Raw genomic sequence first — 17,506 nt, 5'->3', positions numbered from 1 at the left:
TCAGAATGATGGTGTTCATTTAAAAATTCATCTGTAGAGAGAGAAGATTTAAAAGACTTTTTACGTTTACTAGAAGGAGAAATAACAGACAAAGCCTTCTTTATGGATTCAGAAACAAAATCTCTTATGTTATCAGGAACATTCTGCACCTTAGATGTTGAGGGAACTGCAACAGGCAATGGTACATCACTAAAGGAAATATTATCTGCTTTAACAAGTTTGTCATGACAATTATTACAAACAACAGCTGGAGGAATAGCTACCAAAAGTTTACAGCAGATACACTTAGCTTTGGTAGATCCAGCAGGCAGTGGTTTTCCTGTAGTATCTTCTGGCTCAGATGCAACGTGAAACATCTTGCAATATGTAAGAGAAAAAACAACATATAAAGCAAAATAGATCAAATTCCTTATAAGACAGTTTCAGGAATGGGAAAAAATGCCAGACATCAAGCTTCTAGCAACCAGAAGCAAATGAAAAATGAGACTGAAATAATGTGGAGACAAAAGCGACGCCCATATTTTTTAGCGCCAAATAAGACGCCCACATTATTTGGCGCCTAAATGCTTTTGGCGCCAAAAATGACGCCACATCCGGAACGCCAACATTTTTGGCGCAAAATAACGTCAAAAAATGACGCAACTTCCGGCGACACGTATGACGCCGGAAACGGAAAAGAATTTTTGCGCCAAAAAAGTCCGCGCCAAGAATGACGCAATAAAATGAAGCATTTTTAGCCCCCGCGAGCCTAACAGCCCACAGGGAAAAAAGTCAAATTTTTGAGGTAAGAAAAATATGATAATTCAATGCATAATCCCAAATATGAAACTGACTGTCTGGAAATAAGGAAAGTTGAACATTCTGAGTCAAGGCAAATAAATGTTTGAATACATATATTTAGAACTTTATAAATAAAGTGCCCAACCATAGCTTAGAGTGTCACAGAAAATAAGACTTACTTACCCCAGGACACTCATCTACATGTTTGTAGAAAGCCAAACCAGTACTGAAACGAGAATCAGTAGAGGAAATGGTAAATATAAGAGTATATCGTCGATCTGAAAAGGGAGGTAAGAGATGAATCTCTACGACCGATAACAGAGAACCTTATGAAATAGACCCCGTAGAAGGAGATCACTGCATTCAATAGGCAATACTCTCTTCACATCCCTCTGACATTCACTGCACGCTGAGAGGAAAACCGGGCTCCAACTTGCTGCGGAGCGCATATCAACGTAGAATCTAGCACAAACTTACTTCACCACCTCCCTTGGAGGCAAAGTTTGTAAAACTGATTTGTGGGTGTGGTGAGGGGTGTATTTATAGGCATTTTAAGGTTTGGGAAACTTTGCCCCTCCTGGTAGGAATGTATATCCCATACGTCACTAGCTCATGGACTCTTGTTAATTACATGAAAGAAAAGAACCTATGAAATAGACCCCCGTTAGGAAAATCATTGCATTCAATAGGTTATACTCTTCACGTCCCTCTGACATTCGCTGTACTTTGAAAGGAATCGGGCTTCAAAAGGCTGAGAAGCGCATGTCGACGTAGAAATCTTAGCACAAATTAACTTCACCACCTCCATAGGAGGCAAAGTTTGTAAAACTGAATTGTGGGTGTGGTGAGGGGTGTATTTATAGGCATTTAGGGAAACTTTGCCCCTCCTGGTAGGAAATAATAGAGCAGATGGTTATAATAAATGGTAATTACACCATATGTAATTATGTTCAATAAAATATTAAATTGCACATATAGTAAATTGGGTACACTGTAGATCACATAATGTACAGTAGTGTACAGATGCCTAAAGGTCTTTGCAAAAAAAACACCTGTGTATAAGATGTTATCAAATCTGAACCTATAGGTTTATCAGAATAAAGACATTTTGCACATTTACCTCAGGAGATTTAATTAAATCCCCAGAATTGTTTTCACTTTGTTATACACCATTTTGTATACATTATGTTTAGCTTCAGGATAAAAAAAAAAAAAAAAAAAAAAAAATTTACACTCCAGTTGCTAAGGCCCCAGCTTGACAGAGAAAAAGCCCAGGAACACTGAAGGGGTGGAGCTACTGCTAGGAAAAAAAAGCAGGTGTTCACATATAGTAAAAACACTTAGTTAATGTTTTTATAAAAATTTGTACATTAAGCATAATATCCCTTTGAGATAGTCAAAACATCAGTCCCCAGCTTAACTGGAGCCTCCGCTACTAAACCTCATCTAAGCAATTGCTGGTTCTCTTAAAGGGCCATACACCTATATTTTTTTTTAAAAAAAGCCCCCCAAAAATACCCCTAAAGCTGCCAGAGGGTTGTAAAGGGTCAGAGGTTTTGCTGAAAGTGTTCCCAATGATGATAGAACCGTTAGGAACCTTATATGGAGGGGGGGGGGGGAGGAAATGTGTTATGAAGAGAGCAGGTTATGTCCCCTGGCTATGCTGTACCTGTGTCAGAGTACCTACAAACGCACCCCTCCACTGGCTTACAAGGCATGTCATCTATGTCAATGCATCTACAGCAGAATCCAGTAGAGAGCCCATCCAGTGCAGGTATTGAGTACTGCAGAGGATTGCAGTAGGAAATACCAGAGTCCCTCAGGGGGAGGCTACGGTCAAGTCCCTGTGAGGCCTGAGAGTAGTTATGGCTGAAGTCCAGTTAGGGAAATGTGCACATGTCCCTGTATTCAGCCGATTTGAAGAGTCTTTTCTTTCTACTTTGTAAATTATATACTCCTCAGGGACTCTGGGTCTCACATAAGTCTGAGCTCCCAATGTGTAAAACATAAGAAAGAAGCTGGAACCACCTCTATTCTCAACCATCTCCTATGAGGCCAAGAACAAAAAACTGAGAGGGGGAGGGATTTTATGGGTTCTTGACAAACTTCTAGTGGCAGTAAATATAACCCATATGTTGAGGACTGTGGACCATCATCGTTTTACAAAATAAATTATATCATCAGATCTTATATGATTTTATTCCAGAAATATTTGTTATGTGTAGCCATATTGCAAAACTGTCACCAACATTCTAGAATTTTAAAAGGATTCAAAACACAAATAGTAGAAAACGCATTTTTTATTTGTATGGAAAAAGCTACAGTAAGATTTGTAAAACTTGTGAGTTTTTAATATTGCCCATATGAAAAAAAAAAACAAAACCTAGAAAAATCAAAAATGTGAACAGCAACAAATAAAACAAGATAAATGTTTTTTTTTTCTAATTAGCAGTGCAATTAGTTCACATTGCAATAAATTGGTGTCAAGTATGCAACAGAATCAAAACAATGGTTTCCCCACAGAATTAGCATATTGCGAATTACAGTGCAAAGGTCATTTTAGTTTTTAAGAAATCTGCAATCCATCTATATAATCTAATGTGGGGTTTAAAATTCAAAAAATAATTTTAGGACTAGTCGTTTTATTATGACAATACTGTGTATAAAGAGACGGGGGAAAAAAAAAAATCTAAAAATGAATTTACTTACAAAGGTAAATAAAATATATTTAGTCTATACAGTAAAAAAATACAAATTAAATAGTGAACTAAACAGAATGAAATCTGAACATCGATTTACAAAAAAAAACAAAACAATGCAAACTCTATTACAAATATGCAGTATTGCTCAAGTGACAAAAATAATTAATCTAGTCTTCAGAGAAGTTTGGTTGCTTTAAACCTGCGTTATGGATTTCATAAGCAGATGTTCAGGTATCTTAAAAACCACATCAAATGTCTTTTGCAAAGTACACAGAAACAAAAACGATACTTTTCATCTTAAGTTTATGGAATTTCTTTTGCTTCAGAAACGCATTTAAAGTATCTAAAAATCAAAAGGAACTTTTTTTTGAAGGACTCTGGAACAGTAAACTGTGCTCGGTTTCCTCTAATTTTGAAAAACCTAGAATTTACAGTACACTGGATTATACGAAATTATATTTTCACAAATTTACATTGCATATTTCTGAGTCCATTCTCTTGCTAGTCTGTTGTATCTGAAAGAAGGAAAACAAAATTAAACAAGGAATGGATCAATTTAAAATGGATCATCATTTAAAAAATAGGACCCTTAAAGGGACAAGAAACCCACATTTTCTTCATTCCAGTTTACTTTTTATCTAACTTGTTTAGTTCTCTTGGCATCCTTTGTGGAAATGAAAACCTAGGTAGGCTCAGGAGCTGTGAGCTAACTGAAAATTGGTGGCAGCACATATGCCTTGTCTAGGCTTACCAATGTGCTCAGCTAGCTCCCAGTAGTGGTTTGATGCTTCTTCAGTAATGGATACCAAGAGAATGAAGCAAAATTGATTATCGAAATTGAAAAGCTGCATTAAAAAACAAAAAACAAAAAAACTTATGCTCTGAAAAACAGATTTTAAAGGAACACTCAAGTCAAAACTTTGATTCTTATAGGAGCAAGCAATTTTAAACAACTTGTCAAATTTACTTCCATTAACAAAATGCCCAGTCTTATTACACTGAGTCACCAGCTCCTACTGAGCATGTGCAAGAATTCACAGAATATACGTAATGCATTTTTGGTTGGCTGTATTTTATCACTCAATGCAGTAGAATGGCATAATTAACAAGTGCATAATAAAAAGACAACGATTGACCACTTACTCTCCCATTTTTCCCCGACGCCCTGTATCATGTGACATACATCAGCCAATCACAGACTAGTATACGTATACCCTGTGAGCTTGCGCACACTCAGTATCTTGTTCCCCAGAAAGTGTGCATATAAAAAGACTGAAAAGTTTGATAACTGAAGTAAAATTGGAAAGTGTCTTATAAACGGCACGCTCTATATGAAATCATAAGTTTATTTTGACTTGAGGATCCCTTTAAATCTTCAAATGAACAGCAAAAGACTAATTTCACGATTCAGCAGGACATTTTAAACAACTTTGCCTTTTTATCACATGCTTTTTTAATTGCTTTTCACAAGAAACTGTTAGTTCATGTGGGCCATATAGATAACACTGTTCAGGGGGAGTTATTTAAGAGTTAGCACAACACAATACTAAATGCAAGTCAACACATAAAAAATAAAAAAATAAAGTCATGTGATCAGGGGCTGTGAGAAGATGTCTAGATAAAGGTAATCACAGAGGTAAAAACACATTATGCTTACCTGATAATTTTCTTTTCTTCTGATGGATAGAGTCCATAGCTGCATTCATTACTTTTGGGAAATAAGAACCTGGCCACCAGGAGGAGGCAAAGACACCCCAGCCAAAGGCTTAAATACTACTCCCACTCCCCTTATCCCCCAGTTATTCGGCCGAGGAACAAGGAACAGTAGAAATATCAGGGTGAAAGGTGCCAGAAGAACAAGGACGCCCCACATAAAATGACGGGTGGGGAGCTGTGGACTCTTTCCATCAGAAGAAAAGGAAATCAGGAAAGCTTAATTTATGTTTTTCTTCTTAAATGGAAAGAGTCCACAGCTGCATTCATTACTTTTGGGAAAACAATACCCAAGCTATAGAGGACACTAGGCGGCCTATATCGAGGGCACCAGTCCTGAACCTCTACCCAATTAAAAAAATTCTGTTTCGTCAGAAGCAGAGAAAAATAATTTTAAAATAAAAGCCCCAGTGACACCGACTCGCAGCCAGTCCAGAGCCAATTCCGAGACCGCAAAACAGACTCTACTAAGCCAACAGTCCACCAAGAGACACAGTCGCCCAACAGACGGTCCCCCACCACTCACCCCTCACAAATGAAGGGTAAACCTGCCAAAAACCCCAAAGGGAACAAGGCCAAGGAGGACCGAGGAAACCTAAAAGTCCCTCAATGCAAAAAACAGCACATCCAAGAGTGGGCCCAGAATCAGAGACCCAAATGAACCCAAACAGGGAAGGAGGCCATGCCTATACCAGGTGAAACCCGGGAGAATACCGGGCACAGAGACAGAAAAAACCAACATATATCCAACGTCCTGCAAGCAAGGAACGCAATGAAGTCAGAATCCTCCCAACTTGTGCCCATAGAATACCCAAGTATTTGACCATGAAAGAGCGTGTAAGACCCAGGTGAAACCCAAAGTCTCCATCATGGCCCCCCCGAGAAGGAGAATCGCCTTCAGAACCCGAAGGAAGAGGAAACCGTCTGTCAAAAGAGCAAGGAGAAAGAAAAAAACCCATCTCCTAGCAGACTGAGCTATGAGAATAGACACAACAAGCTCACACCCCCCAAAGTATACCGTGACCCATAGACTGCTCAGGCATCCTGACCTGCAGACCCAGCTAGGCCACCAATACAAGGGAAAAAAGATCCCAAAACGGGTACAGAAACAAGCATAAAGATGACAAAGCCACCCCCTCCCCCCAAGAGTACACAACTCTGAAAACAGACAAGGCCATAAGCCCAAGGATCTATCAAAACAAGGCCCCAGAATCTTACATGGAACCAGCAAGATTCCAGGTGGAACCAAGCACACCTTCCACTTCCCGACCAGGAGAAGCATCTAGTAAGGAATCCGTCTCCCGAGAAGCGAATATCCCTTAAAGAAAAAGGGAAGAAGCCAGAAGGGCAATAACTGTCCTCAAGGCCCGAAGTCACCAGCTAAAAAAGAAAAATTTCCCTGCAAAATTCCTAGAAGGACCCTCACACAAGTAGTTCACCCAACATAAGCAAAGCCAACCCATTTGCGAGCAGAGAATCCACGGGTACCCTGGCAAACCGGCAACCCTAGGCGCACCAGAAGATCGGAAACCAGCAGCTGGTTAAGAACCCACCATACTTGAGGCCCAAGCCACCCAGCTAACCCCAGATGACATGTGTTACTACGTGGCAAGGAGCAATAAATACTCCGATAGACCAGGCCAACCCTGACCCGGTCAGGTAGATGGAGCAAGGACATAGCACCAGTTCCCACCACTGTGCAACATCCCAACCAGCCCTGAGATCCAAACAACCCAAAACTAGGACAGGAGTGAAGCCCCCAAGAGAGGAAGCTTCAGGAGAAAAAACAGGTCCGGGTACCTAATAGTTCAGGCAACCATAACCTGGAACTAAATGCCCCAACTGTCCAAAAAGCCAGACAAAAAGGGATGGAGCATATCCAGAAAATCCGGACAGCGCAGAGAACTCGAAAGCTCCGACAAAATGAAGGAACCACCCCTAGATAAAGTCCAACTCTCCAAGGAGCAAGGCTAGAAGTCAAATGAAGAGACTTCACAAGGCCACAGGACAACTGAAGGGATACCTCAAAGTTCCCAAAACCCTACTAGCAGGGCTAGTCTCCCCATCACCTCCACACAGGCAGATGACACAGGGGAGAGAAAAAGGTGCTAAAACTTCCCAGCTCTGGGAAAACCCGAGCTAAACAAGTCCCCACCGGGATCAATCAACGTCCGGAACACAGATCACCAAAAGGGAGATCTAACCCACCCGGAACAATGGAAGAAGACCCAAGGTCTCATAACTCAGACAGACCTTACGCGGCCTAGAGTAAGAGCCATATCTAGATACACTAGAAACAGCTGACACGCACCCCTTTAAAAAAGGTGCCAAAAACTACAATAGGTTTCAAAATACAAAACCCTCCGCAAGCTGGACAGCTATCCAAGCTGTTGGATCAAGCCCTATAGGACCATCCAGGAGCCTAAAAACTGAAGGACAAACCATTCAAGCCGTGGCAACGGGACTCTACGCCCGCCAGCCACCCCCACGTGGAGGAGGAACTCTAGGCTCTGATGAAATCAGATGTCAGAAAGTGACGCAGCGAAACATTCCCCTACCCGGTCAGCCATGACTGAAGGCTATAAGGACTGCAACAATCATTTCCTACCTCGTGAGCCCACAGGTCCTCTCGAATGCTTAGTTGAACATAAACAATGTAACTTGAGCACTCAGCGCTACTACCGATCCAACAGAAACTGCGCCATGTGTCTGAACAGCCACAAAACCAAACAAACCCGACAGGACCAGCCAGTACTCAGGGTACTTACCGGCAAGATGCATAAATTTTCCCACATAAGGGAAAAAAGGAAAACAGACATTAAACATAGGACTAACATGTCCAAACGACTTCCGAAGAAGTAACAAGGAGTATTGATCCCAGATGATTCCCGAAGTAAGCAAACACAAATAAGACCTCCCATCGGATACAAAATAAAATATAAGGCAACCCTAAGGTTAACGCCCAAAAGACACAGGCCTGCCCACAGGACCAGCCAAACGGAGCCCTATCTGTACACAAAACTGGGAAAGATCTGAAACATATGACAAACAGGAGATAACCCTACATGTCTAATGAGCTGCACCATCCGCATTATCAGACTGAAAGTCCCCATATCTGTTAACGATAGGGTCATTCAATAACTGAAAAAGATGTCTAAGCAACACGCTAAGGCGCGCAATCCTGTAACGAAAGGCACAACACTCCGGAACAGCTACACTCGCTGGGAACTGTAAAGGTCCACCCCAAGGCGGAAGACCCAGGAAAATAGAGCACAATCTCAAATGAAAAATGAACGTCTGGACTCTGCAGATGGACCATCGTTAACAATATCTGGAAGTAAAAACACGCTGCAACCTCAAGGGGGGGCGCCACCCAGCATGGAGAAACCAAAAACTGGGTTACCCGCAAGTGTAGAAGCATGAATTGGTAGGAAACTCGCCTCTTGGAGGACGGGGCCCCCAGAGACGGATGGCTCAGCAGTCCCCGATTACCCAAGCCCGAGGAACCAAGCGCTCTCATATGGCATACGGAACAAAACTGGTCAAACGAGGCCAAACCGGAGTTATCACCGGACACAGAATCTGAAATGAAAATAGTCTCGGTATCAGAATCCTCCGTAACTGGATAGAGGAAATATCAATATGGACTAAAATATTAAAACAAAAACAGCACCTGACACCCACAATGGCTGGGGAACACACTACCTCCTATGACCAGCCCCTGTGGACTAGAATATCTCCTTTGCCACACGGTCAGGAATGCGGAAATGGGAAACTGAGCGTAACCACGCCCGAACACAAGGTGAACCGTACAGTCCAAAAAAGCATGCCCAACCAAGAGGCCACGTCACTTCCAAAGGCCTCAAAGTTCCAACTACGAGCACATAAACAGCACACATAAGCAGGTTGAATCCCATAAACATGATTATAAACCCCCTGTTCAATAACTCCCTTCAGGAGATATTAACCCTCGATTCCAAGATACTAACAGAGACTCACTGAGACCCTTATGTCATAGTTAGACCCGCAAAGGTGGTAGCCTCTCGGGAAAACATAATTTATGCTTACCTGATAAATTTCTCTTGTAGTGTATCCAGTCAACGGATCATCCATTACTTGTGGGATATTCTCCTTCCCAACAGGAAGTTGCAAGAGGATCACCCACAGCAGAGCTGCTACATAGCTCCTCCCCTCACTGCCATATCCAGTCATTTGACCGAAACAAGCCGAGAAAGGAGAAACCATAGGGTGCAGTGGTGACTGAAGTTTTATTAAAATTTAGACCTGCCTTAAAAGGACAGGGCGGGCCGTGGACTGGATACACTACAAGAGAAATAAATGTATCAGGTAAGCATAAATTATGTTTTCTCTTGTTAAGTGTATCCAGTCCACGGATCATCCATTACTTGTGGGATACCAATACCAAAGCTAAAGTACACGGATGATGGGAGGGACAAGGCAGGAACCACTGCCTGTAGAACCTCTCCCAAAAACAGCCTCCGAAGAAGCAAAAGTGTCAAATTTGTAAAATTTTGAAAAGGTGTGAAGCGAAGACCAAGTCGCAGCCTTGCAAATCTGTTCAACTCATTTTTAAAGGCCCAGGTGGAAGCCACAGCTCTAGTAGAATGAGCTGTAATCCTTTCAGGGGACTGCTGTACAGCAGTCTCATAGGCTAAGCGTATTATGCTCCGAAGCCAAAAGGAGAGAGAGGTTGTCTAAGCTTTTTGACCTCTCCTCTGTCCAGAGTAAACGACAAACAGGGAAGATGTTTGACGAAAAACTTTAGTAGCCTGTAAGTAAAAAACTTCAGGGCACGGACTACGTCCAGATTATGCAAAAGACGTTCCTTCTTTGAAGAAGGATTAGGACACAATGATGGAACAACAATCTCTTGATTGATATTCCTGTTAGAAACCACCTTAGGTAAAAACCCAGGTTTGGTACGCAGAACTACCTTGTCTGAATGAAAAATCAGATAAGGAGAATCACAATGTAAGGCAGATAACTCAGACTCTTTGAGCCAAGGAAATAGCCATCAAAAACAGAACTTTCCAAGATAAAAGTTTAATATCAATGGAATGAAGGGGTTCAAACGGAACTCCCTGAAGAACTTTAAGAACCAAGTTTAAGCTCCACGGGGGAGCAACAGTTTTAAACACAGGCTTAATCCTAACCAAAGCCTGACAAAATGCCTGGACGTCTGGAACTTCTGCCAGACGCTTGTGCAAAAGAATAGACAGAGCAGAGATCTGTCCTTTTAAAGAACTAGCTGATAAGCCTTTGTCCAAACCCTCTTGGAGAAAGGACAATATCCTAGGAATCCTAACCTTACTCCATGAGTAACTCTTGGATTCACACCAATAGATATTTACGCCATATCTTATGGTAGATTTTCCTGGTGACAGGCTTCCGAGCCTGTATTAAGGTATCAATGACTGACTGAGAAGCCACGCCTTTATAGAATCAAGCGTTCAATCTCCATGCAGTCAGTCTCAGAGAAATTAGATTTGGATGATTGAAAGGACCTTGTATTAGAAGGTCCTGCCACAGAGGCAGAGTCCATGGTGGAAGAGATGACATGTCCACTAGGTCTGCATACCAGGTCCTGCGTGGCCACGCAGGCGCTATCAGAATCACAGATTGCCAAAATCAAACAGGGAGAGAGCAATCAGTTGAGGGAGCAGAGGAAACGGTGGAAACACATAGGCCAGGTTGAAGAACCAAGGAGCTGCTAGAGCATCTATCAGCGTTGCTCCCGGGTCCCTGGACCTGGATCCGTAACAAGGAAGCTTGGCGTTCTGGCGAGACGCCATGAGATCCAGTTCTGGTTTGCCCCAACGATGGACCAGTTGAGCAAACCCCTCCGGATGGAGTTCCCACTCCCCCGGATGAAAAGTCTGACGACTTAGAAAATCCGCCTCCCAGTTCCCTACGCCTGGGATGTGGATCGCCGACAGGTGGCAAGAGTGAGACTCTGCCCAGCGAATTATCTTTGAGACTTCTAACATCGCTAGGGAACTCCTGGTTCCCCCTTGATGGTTGATGTAAGCCACAGTCGTGATGTTGTCCGACTGAAATCTGATGAACCTCAGTGTTGCTAACTGAGGCCAAGCTAGAAGAGCATTGAATATTGCTCTTAACTCCAGAATATTTATTGGGAGGAGTTTCTCCTCCTGAGTCCATGAACCCTGAGCCTTCAGGGAGTTCCAGACTGCACCCCAACCTAGAAGGCTGGCATCTGTTAAAATCGTCCAATCTGGCCTGCGAAAGGTCATACCCTTGGACAGATGGACCCGAGAAAGCCACCAGAGAAGAGAATCTCTGATCTCTTGATCCAGATTTAGTAGAGGGGACAAATCTGAGTAATCCCCATTCCACTGAATTAGCATGCATAATTGCAGCGGTCTGAGATGCAGGCGCGCAAATGGCACTATGTCCATTGCCGCTACCATTAAGCCGATTACTTCCATGCACTGAGCCACTGACGGGCGTGGAATGGAATGAAGGACACGGCAAGCATTTAGAAGTTTTGATAACCTGGACTCCATCAGGTAAATTTTCATCTCTACAGAATCTATAAGAGTCCCTAGGAAGGAGACTCTTGTGAGTGGTGATAGAGAACTCTTTTCCACGTTCCCTTTCCACCCATGCGACCTCAGAAATGCCAGAACTATCTCTGTATGAGACTTGGCAATTTGAAAGCTTGACGCCTGTATCAGGATGTCGTCTAGATACGGAGCCACCGCTATGCCTCGCGGTCTTAGAACCGCCAGAAGTGAGCCCAGAACCTTTGTAAAAATTCTCGGGGCAGTGGCCAACCCGAAGGGAAGAGCTACAAATTGGTAATGCCCGTCTAGAAAGGCAAACCTTAGGAACTGATGATGATCTTTGTGAATCGGTATGTGAAGGTAGGCATCCTTTAAGTCCACTGTGGTCATGTACTGACCCGCTTGGATCATGGGTAGGATGGTCCGAATAGTTTCCATTTTGAATGATGGAACTCTGAGGAATTTGTTTAAGATCTTTAGATCCAAGATTGGTCTGAAGGTTCCCTCTTTCTTGGGAACCACAAACAGATTTGAATAAAATCCCTGTCCTTGTTCCGCCCGCGGAATTGGATTGATCACTCCCATTACTAGGTGGTCTTGCACACAGCTTAGGAATGCCTCTTTCTTTATCTGGTTTGCTGATAACCTTGAAAGATGAAATCTCCCTTGTGGAGGAGAAGCTTTGAAGTCCAGAAGATATCCCTGAGATATGATCTCCAACGCCCAGGGATCCTGAACATCTCTTGCCCACGCCTGGGCGAAGAGAGAAAGTCTGCCCCCCACTAGATCCGTTTCCGGATAGGGAGCCGTTCCTTCATGCTGTCTTGGGGGCAGCAGCAGGCTTTCTGGCCTGCTTGCCCTTGTTCCAGGACTGGTTAGGTTTCCAGGCCTGTCTGGAATGAGCAACAGTTCGCTCTTGTTTTGAAGCGGAGGAAGTTGATGCTGCTCCTGCCTTGAAATTTCGAAAGGCACGAAAATTACTGTTTGGCCTTTGATTTGGCCCTGTCCTGGGGAAGGGTATGACCCTTGCCTCCAGTAATGTCAGCAATAATTTCCTTCAAGCCAGGCCCGAATAAGGTCTGCCCCTTGAAAGGAATGTTGAGTAATTTAGACTTTGAAGTCACGTCAGCTGACCAGGATTTAAGCCATAGCGCCCTACGCGCCTGGATGGCGAATCCGGAATTCTTAGCCGTTAGTTTAGTCAAATGAACAATGGCATCAGAAACAAATGAGTTAGCTAGCTTAAGCGTTCTAAGCTTGTCAATAATTTCATTCAATAGAGCTGTCTGGATGGCCTCTTCCAGGGCCTCAAACCAGAATGCCGCTGCAGCAGTGACAGGCGCAATGCATGCAAGGGGCTGTAAAATAAAACCTTGTTGAATAAACATTTTCTTAAGGTAACCCTCCAATTTTTTATCCATTGGATCTGAAAAAGCACAACTGTCCTCAACCGGGATAGTGGTACGCTTTGCTAAAGTAGAAACTGCTCCCTCCACCTTAGGGACCGTCTGCCATAAGTCCCGTGTAGTGGCGTCTATTGGAAACATTTTTCTAAATATAGGAGGTGGGGAAAAGGGCACACCGGGTCTATCCCACTCCTTGCTAATAATTTCTGTAAGCCTTTTAGGTATAGGAAAAACTTCAGTACACACCGGCACCGCATAGTATCTATCCAGCCTACACAATTTCTCTGGAATTTCAACTGTGTTACAGTCATTCAGAGCAGCTAATACCTCCCCAAGCAATACACGGAGGTTCTCAAGCTTAAATTTAAAATTAGAAATCTCTGAATCAGGTTTCCCCGAATCAGATGTCACCCACAGACTGAAGCTCTCCATCCTCATGTTCTGCATACTGTGACGCAGTATCAGACATGGCTCTAACAGCATTTGCGCGCTCTGTATCTCTCCTAACCCCAGAGCTATCGCGCTTGCCTCTTAATTCAGGCAATCTAGATAATACCTCTGACAGGGTATTATTCATGATTGCAGCCATGTCCTGCAAGGTAATCGCTATGGGCGTCCCTGATGTAATTGGCGCCATATTAGCGTGCGTCCCCTGAGCGGGAGGCAAGGGTCTGACACGTGGGGAGTGTTAGTCGGCATAACTTCCCCCTTGACAGAACCCTCTGGTGATAATTCTTTTATAGATAAAGACTGATCTTTACTGTTTAAGGTGAAATCAATACATTTAGTACACATTCTCCTATGGGGCTCCACCATGGCTTTCAAACATAATGAACAAGTAGGTTCCTCTGTGTCAGACATGTTTAAACAGACTAGCAATGAGACTAGCAAGCTTGGAAAAACACTTTAAACAAGTTTACAAGCAATATAAAAAACGTTACTGCTCCTTTAAGAAACACAAATTTTCCCAAATTTTGAAATAACAGTGAAAAAAATGCAGTTACACTAACGAAATTTTTACAGTGCATGTAATAAGTTAGCAGAGCATTGCACCCACTTGCAAATGGATGATTAACCCCTTAATACCAAAAACAGAATAACAAAAACGTTTTTTTAACAGTCACAACAACTGCCAAAGCTCTACTGTGGCTTTTTACCTCCCTCAATACGACTTTTGAAGCCTTTTGAGCCCTTCAGAGAAGTCCTGGATCATGCAGGAAGAAGCTGGATGTCTGTCTGTAATTTTTGCTGTGCAAAAAAAAAAACGCCAAAATAGGCCCCTCCCACTCATATTACAACAGTGGGAAGCCTCAGGGAACTGTTTCTAGGCAAAATTCAAGCCAGCCATGTGGAAAAAACTAGGCCCCAATAAGTTTTATCACCAAACATATGTAAAAAACTATTACACATGCCAGCAAACGTTTTAAAAAACACTTTTATAAGAGTATGTATCTCTATTAATAAGCCTGATACCAGTCGCTATCACTGCATTTAAGGCTTTACTTAGATTACTTCGGTATCAGCAGCATTTTCTAGCAAATTCCATCCCTAGAAAAATATTTTAACTGCACATACCTTTTTGCTGGAAAACCTGCACGCCATTCCCTCTCTCCTCAGAATATGTGAGAACAGCAAAGGATCTTAGTTACTTCTGCTAAGATCATAGAAAACGCAGGCAGATTGTTCTTCTAAATACTGCCTGAGATAAACAGTACACTCCGGTACCATTTAAAAATAACAAACTTTTGATTGAAGAAATAAACTAAGTATAAAACACCACAGTCCTCTTACGACCTCCATCTTAGTTGAGAGTTGCAAGAGAATGACTGGATATGGCAGTAAGGGGAGGAGCTATATAGCAGCTCTGCTGTGGGTGATCCTCTTGCAACTTCCTGTTGGGAAGGAGAATATCCCACAAGTAATGGATGATCCGTGGACTGGATACACTTAACAAGAGAAAATATTCATATTACATCGACGATAAAGTAAAATGAAACGATCTTACTGAAATCTACGCTGTGGAACAGGAACACGGCCTTTCAAGTGTAACGAATAGTGGCATCGCCTCTGCCATAAACTTGATAGAAGCAGGCAGCGGAGCGAAGTTAGACAACGTCAATTGCTTGAGGAGCTGTTAATATGAGTCGGGATGGTTTCGCAGAAAGACTCTCTGCATCTCTGGACTTTAACTTTCATCCAAGCCCTCACAAGAGTGACAGGACTACTTAAAACTCCTGTCCCATACCTTAGAGTACTACCCTCCATAAGAGATAAAAAAACAAAAATTAAAAATTCTGACACTTCTCTGCCATCCTCCTGAGACGAAAGGCAACAAATGACTGGGGGATGAAGGGAGTGGGAGGAGTATTTAAGCCTTTGGCTGGGTTGTCTTTGCCGCCTCCTGGTGGCCAGGTTCTTATTTCCCAAAAGTAATGAATGCAGCTGGGGACTCTCCATTTAAGAAGAAAAAGTATATTAATATAACTGTTGGTTATGCAAAACAGGGGAATGGGTAATAAAAAGGGATTATCTATCTTTTAAAAACAATACAAATTCAATTGTAGACTCTCCCTTTAAAAACAAAATCCTTTATTGAAAATTTTCAAGGATTTTGCTTTTAATCTTTGAGTGCGGTGATAATTTTGCCTTGCATATCTAGACTGGAGGCCGTAATAACTGCCTGCACCTCGTCACAGAGTATCTTACTTAGTGTTCTATCCTTTCAACAAGCGTCTGTTGTGTATCTGCAGACACGGTTCTCTGTGTACGCTCAGAGCAGCAATGCACTACTGGTAGATGGCTTCACGTATGTTTTACTATTGTCTCATTCAATGTTTTCAACTAGCACTTTGTAGTGCATTGCTGCTCAGTCAAAGGATATCAAGAAAATGAAGGAAATTTGATCAGAGGCAAATAGGAAAGTTGTTTAAAATGACATGCTCTCTATAAATCGCGGGAAAATTAAAAAAGAAAAAAAAACTAGTTTAACGTCCCTTTAAACAAAACTTGTATAACCCAATACTATATTTACAGTGCTATTAAAAATTGCAAGAGGGAGCACTTTTACCATGTAAGAGGTTCATATCAGAACAAACAAGTATATACATATAATGTATACTTACTTTTCCTTGTCTGATTTGTAAATTTGTGCAATATCTGGTACTAAAGGATCATCTGGATTTGGATCACAAAGTAAAGAGCATATGGACAACAAAACTAGGGAAAAAAAAAAAATTACAACAAACAATTAATCTGAAACCAAACCCTCCTCAGTTCTAACGTGCCATTTTTTAATTTGATCCATTTCTTTAGTTAAACTTTATTTTAACCCTTTGAGTGCTAAGCCAATTTTATGAAAAAAATGTTTAACTTTATTTTGTCCAGATCCCCAAGACTTAGATTATAGGAAAGGTTAAGCGAGAGAGAGAGTGAGTGAGAAAGAGAAAAAAAAGAGAAAAAGAGAAAAAAAGAGAAAGAGAAAAAGAAAAAGAGAAAGAGAGATCGATCCTCTTGCAGCTTCCTGTTGGGAAGGAGAATATACCACAAGTAATGGATGAATCCGTGGACTGGATACACCTTACAAGAGAAAGGGTAGCTTTTTACTTCATGTATATAACAAGCCCATAAGCATTAGAATGATTTCTACTTGTTGTCTTCATAACAGTAGGGTATGCTACATTGGCTTAAAAATAAAATATGTAGGAAAATGTCATGGTGACAAGACAGTACATTTGACCACACTGGAATTCACCCGCAATAAAGGATAAAAATATCATACCTTTGGAAACCGTCAGTGCTGGAGACCACTGTGACCTCAAGATATCAAGACAAATACTTCCATTACTGTTTATGTTTGGATGATAAATCTTTGTTGTGAATGCAACCTGCAAAACAAAACTAATCTTTAATCTGCACATAAAACTTAGGGATAAAAAAACCAACAAAAAACCCCAGCATTTAAGTTCATCCTTTGACCACCTGCACTGCTCATGGAGTGAATTAATATCAAACTGTACCATTTCTACATACCTTTGGTGGTTTGAAAGGATAGTCTGTTGGAAAATGGATTGTGAGGAAGAAGACACCACCTTGATATGGACTATCAGTCTGCAAAGGGTAAAAAATAACACAAAAAATGCATGTTGTAAATACAAACATTGTATGGACCCCAAATACGATCACAATAATCAATATTAGTGATAACAATTCAAAATATTGTACATGTTTCGGCATAAATATATCAGTAATCGACTAATGCCGTAATAATCTATTAATGCGAGACCGATAGACTAATCGATTAGTGAAATAGCAAATAGCCGTTTAAAAATGCCAATCACCACTAGCTGACACTAGCACA

General features: G+C 41.8%; 1 protein-coding gene across 1 annotated transcript in view; it reads right to left on the bottom strand.

Annotated features, from left to right (window-relative positions):
• Positions 1-3,062: 3,062 nt before the first annotated feature.
• Positions 3,063-17,506, bottom strand: part of UBE2D1 (ubiquitin conjugating enzyme E2 D1) — a 54,735-nt gene continuing 40,291 nt past the window's right edge. The window contains exons 4-7 of the mRNA XM_053692233.1: positions 17,179-17,256; positions 16,928-17,033; positions 16,272-16,365; positions 3,063-3,997 (exon numbers count right to left, since the gene is read on the bottom strand). Coding sequence (XP_053548208.1) covers positions 3,952-3,997; positions 16,272-16,365; positions 16,928-17,033; positions 17,179-17,256 — 324 coding nt within the window. The 3' untranslated portion in view covers positions 3,063-3,951. The remainder of the gene's footprint in view (positions 3,998-16,271; positions 16,366-16,927; positions 17,034-17,178; positions 17,257-17,506) is intronic.

The sequence above is a fragment of the Bombina bombina genome, chromosome 9 (genome assembly GCF_027579735.1).
Source record: "Bombina bombina isolate aBomBom1 chromosome 9, aBomBom1.pri, whole genome shotgun sequence".
Taxonomy (NCBI): domain Eukaryota; kingdom Metazoa; phylum Chordata; class Amphibia; order Anura; family Bombinatoridae; genus Bombina; species Bombina bombina.
Note: the sequence above shows the minus strand (reverse complement) of the source record. Positions and strands in the feature narration are given on the sequence as shown.